We start from the raw sequence: 15,469 nt of genomic DNA on the forward strand, positions 1-15,469 counted from the left end.
TTTTCTCTAATTCTTTTGTATTTGTACCTTTTGCTCTATGTGCATCTCCTTCCGTTCGCTTATCGTGGACTAGTGGTGTTGTAGCGTTATGGTGCTTCAACTTCTCAATCTCTTTCCTTAATTCTTCCACCACTGCCATCATCTTTCTCAGCTCCTCTTTGTCGACATCATATCTTGTTTGTGAGCTGTTTGGGATTGCATGGCAGTTGGCATGTGGAAATCACGCTAGAGTTTGTCGAGGAGCAAGATCTCATAGACAGTGCCACTGTTTGGAACGTGTTCCACACACCTCCAACCACACGTGTGACATGCAAGAAAGCATATGGCGGCAAAGTGTGCCTAGAGCACCTCCGATGTCTAAGTTAGGAAAGTGATAATGAACTATATCTATGAATCAATGTTATGCATTACCTTTGAGTATTATTTATAAGCACATGAATTTGACGCTAAGTATCAAGAACAGGCTAACCGACAAGCTAATTCCTTATTATTTCAAATAATCCAATAAGAAACATTCTTATTACTGGTGAAGGCATTATCTCCTTATCCCTCACGTGCCTATTGGTTGAAGGAAAAATATAGTTGTAAGTATAATTATATACTAATCTGTGTATCAATTTGATATGATTTATCAAAATATAGATTTTATTAAAAATAATGTTAATTTAAATTTTAAATATGAATGAATCAGTATTAATATGCAGATTAATACGTGACTTTATTTATATATAGCAAAACTCTTGATTGAATAAAGGACGTTGCAACCTTATCAAATTTTTGGACTTGATTTGTTAAGCCTCCCGCTTGGACTTTTTACTACAAAGACTTACTTCCTCTGGGACCAAATAACCCTCCCAGCCTACATAAATTTTATTTTTATGTAGGCTTGGACTTTTTTAAAATTTATGAAGGATGTTCTCTCGTGTTTCTCACGAAAGTGCTGAATAAAGAATGGTGAAGCGAACTTAGCGAAGTCATTGGTCGTTGCTCCCTTTTAGCGCGTTCGATGCATAAAACGTCGAATGTCAAATAAGACTTCGCATTATGCCGTGTTGGACGTAGGGACCACGCGAAAGATGACGTAATGACAGTACCGAATCAACGATCATCAAAACCGAGACGATGTGTCTGTTGGGGTCCACAGTATTGGCAACCGAACGGAACCAATCCAACCGACTCTTCCCCTTCGTTTGCTTCTGATTCGCTTCTTCCATTCTCCTCCGACGGTCAAGAAACCGAATTCCCCATGATAATTTTACAATAAAGAAGATGAAACCCCTACTCCGTATAATCCCTTAATTTCTTCAATTTTCTTTGATAATTATTGTGGTAGCTGCTCAAATGGCGTCTTCGTCTTTGTTCAACGGTGAGCGGGCGGTTGTCCTCGTATTCATCTCCCGCGTTCTTTTCTCTCTCCCCTTCTCTCTTCTCCTTCACGGCCTCTCTCTCTCCCTCCTCGCCCTCTCCGCATTCGTCGTCGAGATCCGTGCCGAGACTTCCGCTTCTCTTTCTATTTTCAAGACCAGGTATTTCTTGTTTTCACCCTAGTTTCTTCGAAATTTATTTACCCTTTGCTCTTTTTTGTTTTTTTTCTCTTCCCAATAGATTCCTTAGCTAGGGTTTTAATTATGATGGAGGCTTTTCCTGATGTTTCTAGAGGTTAAAATCGAGGTTATGGTCTGAATTCAACTCTCCTGTTTAGTTGCTGAGAAGCATTTGGATTTCGAACCGGAAAGTATCCTCTTTCGCTGTACTTTGACTGGAAGTCCTCCCCTCCGCTAAGCTGAACAATAGTTCCTAGGTCCAATACGATGATGGTTATAATATAAGTATGGAATTTATGAAATAAGGCTTATCTTCTGCCTCGTTGTAGCAGCCTTTTTCAGGGGCCTAATTAAGATTGATATTTAGTGACAATGAGGCATAATGACATATTGGTTGTTCAGGACCTTGAGAGTTATATTAGGTTCATTGTATGTGATGTAAATGGCCGTTAGTTTTCAATTTTATTTTGGTTTCCACAATTAAATTATCTGTGTTTTCTTCTAGGCCTGGTGCTTCATCAGGAATACTGCTTGGGGCAGTAACGCTTCCCGTGGTTATGCTCTCAAAGTTGATACAGCTGTCACGAGCATTCTCATTGCATGAAGTCGCAATCGAAGGTACCGCACTAAATTTTGTGTGTTAACTTTACACACACGGGCAGAAGAAAATATTGACGTTATAAGAAATCTGTCAATTTCTTGTTTAGTAATTATTATAGATAGAGTCCATGAGAGAGGAGAATAAAGAAATTTTTGAGCTCCTCTGTCGCCCTTTTGCAATCCTTGAAGGTTTGATCACTTCTTCCAATCATATGCACTAAATGAGGCCAATAGGGACCATCTTCCACATTGTTACAATTTGTGGGTTGCCACCTTCTCCAAGCATTGAAAAGCTCCACTACTCTTCTAGGCATTACCCACACGATTCCCACCCAATTGAAGAAGTCACTTCACAATGCATTTGTGATCTCATTGTGAAGTAAAAGATGATCAACTGACTCCTCACTCCTCCTATACATGCATGATGCAGCACCAGCCTACCACAAATGTATTTCTCTTTCTTTTAGCTTGGAAAGAGTGCTCATGATCAAGGTGACCCTACCACCTTTGAGAAAATACATTCTTTTCCAACCAGCTAGGCGGCATTTAATCTTCTCGATAATCTCATTCCATATATTTTTTGCCTTAAAAGTGTCCCCCAGTGAAAGCAGTAGATACTTCGTTGGTAAGGAAGCCATGCCACTTGACCCACTTCCTTTCAAAGGAAGCTATCTTACAGTTCACAACCATTGAATGTCACCTAGCTAGTTGGAAGAGAATGTCTTTATCTATAGGAGGCTGGGTCACATTGAGAAATTCCTTCATGTCTCTTTTTCCAATTCCTTCCAGCATTGCTAAGCACATTGGGAAATTGCAGTGAGACTTTCATTGGGGGTGGATTAGGGGAAGAAGAAAAATTCCATTTGGTTAATTGGGATAATATTTGTGCTCCAATTGAGGAGGGAGGGTTGGGGGTTCATCATATGTTGTTCAACTGTGCTCTTTTAGGAAAATGGTTGTGGCGGTAGCAAAAAATGAGGGATGCTTTATGGATGAAGACAGCGGATTCCACTTTGGCTTCTTTGTGGGGGCTTGAAATACTTCAATAAATCTATCATGGCATTTGTATGCAGATGACACATTTCTGTTTTGTGAGGATAATTCGAAGCAACTTTGGTGTTTGAGAGCTTTATTCCTTTGTCTTGAAGTGGTATCCGGGGAAAAAATATAAACTTAGCTTAGTTGGAATTGGTTCCAATTGGTCAGGTGGTTAATGTGGAAAGCTTGGTGGATATTATGAATTTTAACGTGGCGTCCTCACCAATCATTCATGGCTTCCATTGGGGGCCACTTTTAAGGCAAAAAATATATGGAATGAGATTACTGAGAAGATTGAGTGTCGCCTAGACAGTTGAAAGAGAATGTATTTGTCCAAAGGAGGTAGGGTCATTGTGATCAAGAGCACTCTTACCAATTTGAGAAATAGATATATTTGTGGTAGACTGGTTCTGCATGTGTAAGTGGAGTGGGGGAGTCTATTGATTATCTTTTACTTCACTAAAAGATCGCAAGTGCATAGTTGAGTCACTTCTTCAGTCGGGTTGGAATGGCATGGGTAATGCCTAGGAGAGTAGTGAAACGTTTCTATGCGTGGAGAAGGCTAGGTGGCAACTCACAAATTGCAGTAGTGTGGAAGAATTGGAAGCAGCTTTTCTATCCTTGGTGTCATTCCACACGTCTAGTTCCTAAAAAAGAAGAAAAGAAGTCTTCTTCTTTGGCCAACGCAGAATTGGGAGCCAAAGATTGTAAACTCATACACAACAACAATCATGTGAAAAATAAGTGAGTGAAGAATATTTGATATGGAAAACTTATAGAAGCATTTGGCATTCGCAATATCCTAATTCAAGAGATAGAAGAGAATACTTAATATTTGTAATTTGTGATGATATTTTCATATATAACTCTGGACTTGTGGCTTGCTGATATTAGAGAATGGCATTGAGTTTGAGCCTATAAACTTGTAAGGGGTGGGGACAGTTCATTACCGGTGAGGCCTTTTTTCCCCCTTGGTTTGTGGCTCCTTATCATGAAGTCGAGTTCCTGGGGCAATGCTTTTTGTGGAAAGGATTTACGCAGCATTAACTTGTTGCATCTAATTTCTAACTAATGGCGCTTTGTCATCAAATTACGCCCCCCCCCCCCCCCCCCCCCCCCTCCCTCTTGTGGTTTTGCAATTGGAAAACTTGTAGCTTGTCACGATATATCTTTGGTGCTCCACCTGGCATTTATATCTATATATCTATATATATATTATGGTCAAATTTCGTGGGTTTCTGACTCTAATTGACATTATTTTATTTTCACCATATAGAGCTTCAATACTCGACTGTGCAATACTGGGCTACATCTGCCAGCTGCTTGAGTGTGCTCGTATTCATCTACATAATTATGATGCGTGCCCCTGATGGTACACAACACCCTGGCTCGCATTGTAGTTTGGATGCTAAATTTAGTTTATGTGGTATTCTCATATGTGTTGTAGCGTGTGGTGTCTCTCTTCTTACAACATCTCATACTGGTGAGTTTGAAATTATATTATATATGTGTTCTTATCACTTTTTCCTCTCACTTTCATTTTTATGATTCCGTTGTCTTGCAGTGATTATCATAGGAATAAGATGAGAAAATTGATTTTTTTTTTATCTTAACAAGGAAACGAGGAAAAAAATTGAACTGACTGTTTCTCTTGGATTGTAACTACTTTTTGTACACAACTAACACTGCATCATTTATTCTTTCACAGGATTTATCATGATATTGAATCTGTTGTGGGTGCTCTGTCATGGATTGGTGGCAGTGAAACTGATCCGGCATTTTCTAAATACTTTTCCGTCTTGTGCTTCCATTGGTAGGTGTTGTGCAACTTTTTTTTTTTTTGTGACCTTTTCCCCTCTTGTTGAATGCAATGTACTTTTTGTTTATTTGAAAAAGGAGAAAAGGTTGATTAAGATAGGAATAGCAAGGTTGGGGCAAATAAAGGAATTTTGGTGGGGCATGGATTCTTTTATATAGGAGGACACAAGCTCACTAACAAAACTAAATAAGAAAATTACCGTGGGTGTTGAGAAGTGGTAAACAACCTCTTATTTCTTATAATGTATAACTAGAGATTATGGCCTGTGTGAGTGCTTGTGTTTTGTAAATTTCTAGTATATCAATTGCAAGCAATAAAAATCACCAGTCAAAGAAATTATAACAGGCTTCTACTAAATCGGTAGACTAGTGCCTGATTTCCTTTGCGTAATGGTTGACATCCTTTGTTCATAAAGGCTTCTGCTAAATCTGCCTCGGATAGCTGCAGTTGAATCCTTGTGGCATTGGCTTAAGTAGATGATCTTTTCAGGCAGGTTTTCATGTTCTATTCTGACTAGGTTTTACTGCCCCCTTTATTTTTAGGGGAAGCACTTTTGGTGACTACGGGCCTTGCTCTTTATTTTGGTGACATGTTAGCATGTACAATCGTGAAGGTCAGTACAATTCTATTCTAGTTAGTTTTTATTCCTCAGGACAAACGGTTTCTATTATATTTTATCATGATGCTTTGTTCAAACAGGCGATTGGATATATAAGTTCATCTGAGTTGGTTTTTGCTCAATATGGAATCAAAAGAAGTGAAATTACTACAGTTATTCAGGTATGATTCTTCAAGGGTTGAAAACGATTGTGAAGGCTGTAAGTGGATAGCTAAGGTTGTTCTCTTCATGCAGGGGGTGATACTAGGACTTCTTCTTTTTCCAGTGATCTTTAAGTTTGTTGTTCAAGTATGGGAATGCTCAAGTAGGGGTTACTCTGAAGCAAGGACATACAACGAGATAGGCCGATCTTTTATATTCTTTGCATTCCTTGGAGTTGTCTTGGTTGTGATCATCCCATCATGGATGCAGTTCGTTAATGATTTTAATTTACATCCATTGTTGTGGTAATGTTTCTTCTCTATTAACGTTCAAGTGAATTTGATGCTTGTATTTTATTCTAGATTTTGCTTTTTATCAAATTTGATCTGATGCTAATGAGAATACCGAGTAGCTATCATTAGCTTCATAAAGATGGGTGGGTGATGGAGTATGTGTTTGGCTTTTGTTTTCTGATACATGGATTGCATGCTTTTGCTTGGTATATGAGAAAAAATTTTAAGCTGGCACTTTAATGTTGTTGTTGTAGTAAGGCTTAAGCCATTTAGAACACTAGGTTATAGGAATGAATATTAGTTTGTGCTGCAGAATATAAACTAATTAGATCATGTAATTATGTTGAATAATTTTTTATGTAGGCCTGTTTTCATGTCAATGCTTGCATGGGCTAGTACTTACAGATCAGAGTAAAATAGTGAATAAACTGTGATATCTATGAAAAATCTGTCTGTATCAGTATTGCGTGTGGAGCTTATGAGAAGTTTTTTGCTCCCCCTAATTTTCTTGGTCTTGGAAACCTATTTTCCATAACTATTGCAACCTGGATGCTCACTTTTTTTGGATGTTCTACCTCAATAAACGATTCCATCTGTATCAGCATACAGATATACTTGATCATAGAATTTTGATGTGTGCCACTTTCATTTAGTTAATGTCATGAGAAGCTTCATGTCATTGTTTTTTTGTTTTACCATCGACTAGACATAGGTGGCTTCTCAATGTGTCATGAATTCTCTGGATAGAACTCTAGGTTGTACACCTGTGGTCATTGAATGCAAGAAACTTTTCCAATTGCTTGGTAGTAATCTAGTTGATACAGAGGTTAGAAGCAACTTTCTGCAGTTTGTTTTCTTGTTTTTGTAGAACTTATGTCGTGTGGGAGTGTGGCATTCTCCATGGCATCGAACTTTCTTTTTCGTTTAAAACATCATATCAAATAGCATTTTATCCATTTATGTTTTTCTATGTATAATTCTTGAATGCTGAATTCACATGGTCCATGCCAAATTCTTTGATTCCCTGCTGGAAACGCCATGGGGGTTGTAGGAAAGAAATTAGCAATATATGTCAGTGACATTACTTGAATGCTTTTTTTCTCTATCATGTTCCTATCCTATTGCATGTGTGGAAGTTAATTTCGTCATGTGTAAGACTGTTGAATCTAAAATGTCACTTATTTTGGTTAGTTGTAGCTGTCAATTGTTTTGTTTCCATCTTATTTTGCTTAGTTGTAGCTGTCAATAGTTTTGTTTCCACCTTCACATTCTGATTTGTCTAAATATTTTGTTGGATTACCTTCTTATGTTTGTGTCATTTCTCTTTTGGCAGGGTAATCTCATTTGTATTTTCAGAACCGCTTAAAAGACTATCTTTATGTATCTACTGGGTGTGTGTGATATATGTGTCTGTTCTGCGGTTCTACAACATTTCAAAGAATAGTAAGATTGAAAGAATTCTCCTTCGAAAATACTATCATCTGATGGCTGTTTCGATGTTTCTGCCTGCTCTTATCTTCCAGGTGAGTTAGGAGAAAAATGGATGTATCTTTTGTAGTAGTCCATTCTTGAAACGGTCTGTTTCACTGCTGAAACTACATCTGTTTTTCAGCCAAAGTTTCTGGATCTAGCATTTGGTGCAGCTTTGGCAGTTTTCTTGGTATTAGAAATTATACGAGTAAGTTCTTGATGTTGACAAATTTTCCATTTATGATTTGCATAAACAGCAAGCACTTGAACAAGTGTTCCACTGGTTTGATTTCCATTGAAATACCTACAGGCTTGGAGAGAGAAAAGCTGAGTTGTGACAACTATGTTAATTTATGATTGCAACTTTAGGAGTTGTAATAAATCTTAAGTTACTAAATTAGTGCATTTGGATTTAATATTTAGAATTCGTTAAGAGAATATGCCCAAAAAGAGATCATAGTATCTCTAACTGCACTTGAAGATGGAACAACAAACATTTGTCAACCACCTGAAGTAGATGCCTTTAACATTATGCAATGGTGACATTGGCCCATAAATCTTTTGATCCATAATCAAAATCTGCTTTCAAATTATCATTTTTGTTAAAGATTTTATTTTCATTGGAATGTGAGCATAAAAGCCATTCTGAAATGAGTTTCATCCCAGCAGAACCTCAAATGCCTTTGCAAAGATCCCACTAGATATTGAAAATCGTGAAGAAAACAAGATATATTACCATATTCAAAGTTATTGCTAATTATTGAATGTGTCAGCTTTTGTCAAATGTAGATTACTTTGGAAATTATATTGTATCTTTACAAAATGTGATGAACCATGTTTTTCTGTAACTAGTTTGGGTGAGCTGCACTAGTCGTTTTTTGAATCGTTCTCAGAAGTGAAGTAAAATTATTTTGCTTCTATTGGTCATTGGTTACAACTTACAAAAGTTGGATCTTTACATGTTTGAGAACTGTTGAGAGATTTAAGTTCCTTGCTACATTTCTTGGTTGGCATGTCATAACAATTCTCTTGTAGGCAGGTATGGAGAATATGGCCTTTGGGACAACCTATACATCAATTTATGAATGCTTTTACAGACCATCGTGATTCTGATCTTCTTATTGTTAGGTATGGCATGTTCTCTCCTGTGTAGCTCAAAGGTGTGAAGCATATGTTTGAACAGAGAAATTCCTTGCTCCATTTTAACTTATGTTATCTGATTTTTTCAGCCATTTCTCACTCTTGCTTGGTTGCGCGCTTCCTATTTGGATGTCTTCTGGGTACAATGATCGACCACTCACCCCTTTTGCTGGAATTTTGAGTCTTGGAATTGGAGATACAATGGTGAGTTTTTGTTTTTACGTACCATTATTTTGATATTCGAGCCCTGGAAAGGTTTCGGACTCTTAAATATTTATCAAGTAGTGTCAAGGTCCAACGGGCTTTATCCAATTCTTTTTTATGGTAAGTAATCAAAGATTTTATTGAGAAAACACAAAAGGCATAGTCCAAATACACAGGACTTGTACAATAGGAACACCTAGTCAGAAATTAAAAAAAAAAAAAAAAAAAAGATGCAAGAAAATATGGAAACTTGGCCCATCGAAATCTATTATAGATTTTGACCAAAGGAATAGAGAATTGCAAAAGAAAATTTGCAGCTGTAGAGGTTAGTACACTTGTCTCCCTTTGTCAACCTTAGAGCACTTGATTTCTACCTCCAAGACTTTTTTTTTTTTTCCCCTTTAAGTAATCATTTCAAGATCAATAATCACATGGTTTTTCTGTAGCTTCTCTTTTTCAGATAGTGCTGTCTCCTCCACACCTTTCAAGCCCAACAACTCCTCCAAGGACTTCTTATGATGCTACACATTTCCAAAGTGTTGCTAATTCCACCTCTTCAAGTCATTTTTACAACTCCTGTTTTTGAGCCAAGATAAAAATTGGATTTTATTGGAAATGATAGGATGACCACTATTGTCTAACACTGTTGACAAAACCTTGTGCTTTTAGTCACATATTTTCAAATGTAAAATACATTCCACCCTTCTGAGTACTTTTTCAATTTAGAATAATGGGGAGATGAAGACTCCCTTTTGACAAAAAGGTGCAATTCCTAATTTGGAGATACGTGGAATCTGTAACTTCTTGACCAAGACTGATTACCTGGACTGGTAAACCACGTGAAGGAGCCTTCCACAAGGGGAACATCCATAAGATTCTGCTTAAAGATGAAGTCTGAGAAATCCAACATATACAAACAAATATGAGCTTCACCCGATCTCTCACTTGGTAATCAAGTGACATTGAAATCCTCACCAATACACCATAGTAATTCTCATCAACTACAAAGACCAACCGGCTCCTTGCACAATCCATTCAATTGCTATTGGCATTTGGCTCATAAACACCCGCAAAAGCTCAAGAGAAACCATCTTCTACATGGCATTTTAAAAGAAAAGGCCACCGTGAATTCCCCAATACACTATCATTTTCTTCGCCACCCTATTTTTGTACACTAACAAAACTCAAGGGCTCCACAGTCCAAGGGAGGAAGATGGGTCAAATGCGTGCAAAATTGTTTCTATTTAAAAGATTTACTAATCGTTACCGTTTTGATGTGATTTTATATTTTGACTTTCATAGCAAATTGTCTTATAGGGAAGTGGGTTTAACCCATGGAACTTGTTGAAGTAGATGGCTCAAACAACAATTTAGTTTTAACTGAAATGATATTATTGATGGAAATCATGGAAAAGAAAAAAGAATGGGTGTCATTAAAATATCTCAATGCATTCGCGATAAATTTTTTATTTTCCTTGTTAACATCTTTTCTTGCAATATAAGTGTATAAATTTGCTATTGAGGAGACATAAAGTATGGAAGGAGTAAGTCAAGCCCCAAAGGAAAAATCATCATAACTAAGAATTGTGGTTGCATTTTGGAGTATTGATATGGGAAATTCCATTTTTTCAACTTAAAGATTTCCAGTCGTGTTAATGCTTTTGTCATCAATGCATTTGCTTGGGGCCTGTTAATTGTGCTGTGGTTCTGATTATATATTTCATTTTCTTCTTTGAATTTTAGGACCCTAATAATCTCGAAATAAATTTTCAGCCCTATTGAAAAGATTAAACTCGGGGGTAAACAAGTCTAGTTTGCATAAGGAGTGAGTGGTCAACCTCTGTTCATTTAATTTTCATTTAACATGAGTCAATCTCAAGCTAACATGGAGTTACATTTTATGTTTACAAATAACTCATTTAGGGTATGTTTGGGTAATGAGATGAGATAAGAAATTTTTCAAACTTCTTTAAACTTATCACAATTTTCTTCCCAAACATCACTCATATACAAAACACTTTCCAATTTCAAATCTTCAACTTTTTCATCTAATCATTACAACTTTTACAAACTTCAAAACAAAAATACTATTAAAAGATTATATTCAAACAATCTTTTAACTTTATAATATTTTTATTCAACTTTTTCTATCGCATTTCCCAAAACCCAATAAAACATCTTAAATCAAACTATTTCACTACTATTCACAGAATTATGAAATACTCAAAGTGTCCAAATGAGCCCTTACTTTTCGAGTGATTGTATTTTTATTTTTTATTTATTTTTCTCTTTCTTTTAGTACTTTGAGTTTGTGGGCTAAAACTTTTGTAATGGAAGATAATTTCCAGAACTGTTTTTAGATTTCCTTTTGTTTTTAGAAAGTAGTTGGTATTTCCTTTGTATAAGTCCTGTGTACTTGGGCTTATGCCTATTCTTGGGAATAAAATCTCTTATTACTTATCAAAAAAATAGTAACTTCACCAACAAATAGACAAATAAACTTTGGATCATTTAGACCATATTTTATAACTTCACTAACAAATTACGACAAATAAACTTTGGGTTTTGTATCTTTATGTAATTTATATACACATTTATAATTATACTCATAAGGATTCAAGCAATGCACATAATATTGGAACTATAATTTCCTCATTGTTTTAGATATTAAAGATATTCTTGTTATAAAGTTAAAAATAATAGATATGGAGTTATTTGAGTTTATATGAGTTGAGCTGAGCTCTATACGAGTTGTATCATTTAATAATCAATCATGACTTCTTGTTAATGAAGGCTCATTTACTAAAACTCAAAAAGGTCGTACGACTCCAAATGCTTATAAACTTTTTGGTCTCCTTTCACTCGCTTGTTTGAGTTAAGAAATAGGAAGTGTTATGTCCCTTTTATCCAGTGCTAGGACATTGTCTTTTTATTTGCGCCCCAACCTAGAACTGCAAATGGAATTGATGGAGCACTACTTTGTTCCCACAAGATCTGTTTTCTTTTTTGGAACATTGTTGGACTGATGGGAACGCTCGGATTCTTCTCTATCTAGGATGAAAGTGGATCTATGAAATGACACCCCAGCTCAACTCAAGACCAAGTATCATTGGACTAGATACTCTTCCAGAGTTGTTTCCAAACAAAGGGAGTAGAGAAATTCGCTATCTGTTGTCTTAGAAAGGTAGACAGGGACCTATTAGTATAAATCTAATCTTTTCTTTTTGAGATCCCATTGATGCATAGCCCATTTGGTATCTTGAGAAGTCAAGTTCATGAACTTGAATTGACACAATTAAACTTGACCAAATTGGAAATATAGAGACTGGGCCAGCTTTTGTATCAATAGCCATGGGATGATCTTGGAACATGTTCAGTTCTTTAACTCCCGTTCCTTTAAAAACTATTCCCTGGGGGAGCTGAGCTTTATACGAGTTGTATCATTCAATAATCAGTCATGACTTTTTGTTAATGAATGGCTCATTTAATAAAGGACTTGTGCCGATCTTGAGTTTCCGGCTTCCCGAGTAGTCTTGTTTATTTGTAGCCATAGATTAAACAATGCAGCCAAGCTGTTGCACTACCTCCTTCTGAATAGCAATTTTGAAGGTGAATATTGTGGGATTCAGGAGTGCACTTAAGAGTTTAGAAGCAAGTCTAAGGTGTAGAGGTTGAAGTTCATCTTGGCATTCATATTTTAGTATTCTAGCCGTCATTCGTAACAGTAACACTGCTAATGGTTAAATAACTGACAACATTGTTCCTTTTGGCCTTCTGCTTGTGGTTATTTTGCCATCTGGGTAGAGCAGAGTGATTATTTCCCCAAAAGTTAAAATAGGAAACACTTGTTTTGGCACCATGCCAAGTGGTTTGGTTTGCGTATCCTAGAAATGACGGGAAAAATAACTTTGCCGTTAATTTTAATGGCCAAGACTTACCTGACTTCCTTATTTCTATTGCTCCTACGTAGGTAGGACATTCTTTGTACTGAACGTGGCTTTTGCCTATTCTTTTATTAATATACTTCTTACTTTTCTCAAAAAAAAAAAAGGATGTATGTGGCAGCAAATATAATTTGAAGATAATAAGAAATAAATGGGGAGGTTTACTAAAGATGCAATTTGAAGAGCAGTCAAAATTTTCCCTTTTAAAGTTGGACATGGCTAGTTCTACATCATAATGAGAATGGTAATCTTCTTTTAATGCTCCAGGCATCAATGGTTGGCCACAAGTACGGTGTTCTCAGGTGGAGCAAAACTGGCAGTAAGTATTCCCTCCCCCTGCACCCAAACCCTCCTCACCCTCAAAAAAAAAAAAAAAAAAAAAAAAATCCTGAAAATCTACTTTTGCTTTTTTGGGCATTATAGGGCTTCGGCTAATTCACTTAAATTACACGTGTGCTCTTTCCCCTTGCTAGAGAAAACCATTGAAGGGACTGCAGCGGGTATAACGTCTGTCCTGGCTGCTTGTTCAGTTCTGCTTCCACTTCTAGCATCCACTGGATATATTCTTAGCCAGGTCTCTCTCTCTCTCATGGCTCTATGGCTTCTATACGGGCACACAACATGAATTTTGTCACTACGTGTTTCTTGCCACCATGCTTTAATGAATATGGTTTATGCCCTAGGCTTTTGAGTTCAAACAATATATAACTTATCAAGGAGTTTTTTGTGTGTATACCCTCTTTGAAATCCCCCTTCCCCTCCCCAGCATCTTCTTGTGAAGATTATTTGATATTTGTTTCTTTTCTTGTTTGGGTAATTTATGCATTTGTTGATGTCTTTATGCCTACATTTTCAGCATTGGTTCTCTCTTATACTAGCTGTGACCGTGAGCGGCATGTTGGAAGCCTACACAGCACAACTTGACAATGCTTTCATCCCACTGGTTTTCTATAGCCTTCTGTGTCTGTAAGTGCACACCTCCAATCTGCCCAAGGTATACGTACATAAATTGGCTCTGATGAATATTGCCTAAAAATTTCCATTATTTCATGTGCTTTCTCTAAGCACCTTTTTTCCCATTTTTTTTATGTTGATATAGTTGATCCATCATTAGAGGTTACAGCCAACATCTATGGATATCTTCATAGGTTGGATTTTTTGGATTAGGTTTATTTTTAGCTAAGTTTCTACACGGTAATAGTAGGTTTCTTAAGCATTTATATGAAGAGGTGAGCATTGCATCTCATTAACAGAGGATAAAAGGGTAATACTTCTCAGTGAAAAGAAGTCTTTTTTCACCCCTTTTTTAGGGAGAATATCACATTGTAGAGACAAGGAGTTGAGAATTATTTGAATTCTTTCAGAACAACTACTTTTGTAATTAAAATTTTGTATTTGACATATTCTGTACCTGGCCCATAAATTTTTTTCACTCAAGTTTTGTTTCTTATATATTTGGATTCACACCATATATTTTAGATTTGAGAGTAGGGATGTTCATTTGGATTCCAGATCCGGATATTTAAAAGTAGGTGGATATCCACCTGGATAAACTGCTTAAAATTGGGGCGGATATTTGGATTTCAACCCGGATGTTTATTACCCAGATTTTTTTTCTGCTTTTTTTAATAAATTCTTCAATAAATCCCGAATTTTTGCTTTTTATTTTTTTTCTAAAAAAATATTCTTCAATAAACACGGATTTTGTTTTGCCTCTTTTAGTCTTTTAAACACTTTAAAAGTGTTTATATATATATATATAGGCCTTTATGTTTATTATTCTTTACATAATGAATATCTTTATATCCATTTTTTAATCCTTTTATTGCCCATTCAAAAGTTTTATAAAACAAAAATAAATAATAATAGACACCAATACACAATATACTACATATTACATTGTTTAACATCACAATACAAAACATTAATTTTACAATAAACAGATCTATGAGTTTCTCATCACAATGATTTATATCCATGAGTATAATCATCTTCAAATTTCCTCCGCTGTTGATCTCAGAGAATTTCAATCACACTCAAAAGAATTCTGAGCACTTCACAGAAAAAACAGTCAGTGGCAATTAAAGTTGAAATGTAATAGAAAATCATAGATTTATGAACAAGCAAAGGTGGTGTAGCGTTAAACAAAGAAAAGAAAATTAAAAAAAAAATGTGGTTGCATGGTGTAGCATTGTACCAGATTCGCTTCACTTTTACCTTTCGGTGAATTGAGTGTGCTAACAACAAATATTTTTTCCTTCAGTTGCAACTCTCAATCATTGCTTAATTATTTAAGTTATCCACAAGCGACCAACATTCATTCCAACAATAGAGAAATTAGTAAAGATAACATATGTTTGAGAAATTATATTGCAACAAAGGGATTTTGAGAATTTATGATACAGAGTTGGGGGAAAACAGGGCATGTAGAAGGAATTCATTCCATCTTGTTTTATCCAAAATTAGTTTGGAAACTCTTGTATCTGGAAATTAGTAAAGATAACATATGTTTGAGAAATTATATTGCAACAAAGGGATTTTGAGAATTTATGATACAGAGTTGGGGGAAAACAGGGCATGTAGAAGGAATTCATTCCATCTTGTTTTATCCAAAATTAGTTTGGAAACTCTTGTATCTGGAAAGGACTCCTAATCAA

The 15,469-nt window shown here is 36.0% G+C and overlaps 1 protein-coding gene across 2 annotated transcripts; it reads left to right on the forward strand.

The window, feature by feature from the left end:
• Nucleotides 1-1,023: 1,023 nt before the first annotated feature.
• On the forward strand, nt 1,024-14,264 carry LOC122292017 (dolichol kinase EVAN). Of its 2 annotated transcripts, XM_043100172.1 has the most exons (14): nt 1,034-1,526; nt 2,050-2,162; nt 4,459-4,665; nt 4,891-4,995; nt 5,544-5,614; nt 5,701-5,781; nt 5,855-6,066; nt 7,388-7,577; nt 7,667-7,732; nt 8,564-8,652; nt 8,754-8,868; nt 13,080-13,131; nt 13,286-13,386; nt 13,669-14,264. In XM_043100172.1, the coding sequence occupies exons 1-14, from the start codon at nt 1,342-1,344 to the stop codon at nt 13,780-13,782; spliced, it is 1,701 nt and encodes a 566-aa protein (XP_042956106.1). In that variant the 5' UTR covers nt 1,034-1,341; the 3' UTR covers nt 13,783-14,264. The 2 variants fall into 2 exon arrangements, with proteins under 2 accessions (XP_042956107.1, XP_042956106.1); XM_043100173.1 differs by lacking the exons at nt 13,080-13,131; nt 13,286-13,386; nt 13,669-14,264 and adding an exon at nt 9,315-10,254 and having other exon boundaries at nt 1,024-1,526.
• Nucleotides 14,265-15,469: the final 1,205 nt, after the last annotated feature.

This window comes from Carya illinoinensis, chromosome 13, assembly GCF_018687715.1.
Source record: "Carya illinoinensis cultivar Pawnee chromosome 13, C.illinoinensisPawnee_v1, whole genome shotgun sequence".
Lineage (NCBI taxonomy): Eukaryota > Viridiplantae > Streptophyta > Magnoliopsida > Fagales > Juglandaceae > Carya > Carya illinoinensis.

Bases quoted from the DNA above. Each gene is read 5' to 3' on its own strand.
- LOC122292017 (XM_043100172.1), top strand. From the start codon at position 1,342: ATGGCGTCTTCGTCTTTGTTCAACGGTGAGCGGGCGGTTGTCCTCGTA. The intron at 7,578-7,666 runs GTGAGTTAGGAG...TCTGTTTTTCAG, and splicing joins TGCCTGCTCTTATCTTCCAG to CCAAAGTTTCTGGATCTAGC. The intron at 8,653-8,753 runs GTATGGCATGTT...TGATTTTTTCAG, and splicing joins TCTGATCTTCTTATTGTTAG to CCATTTCTCACTCTTGCTTG.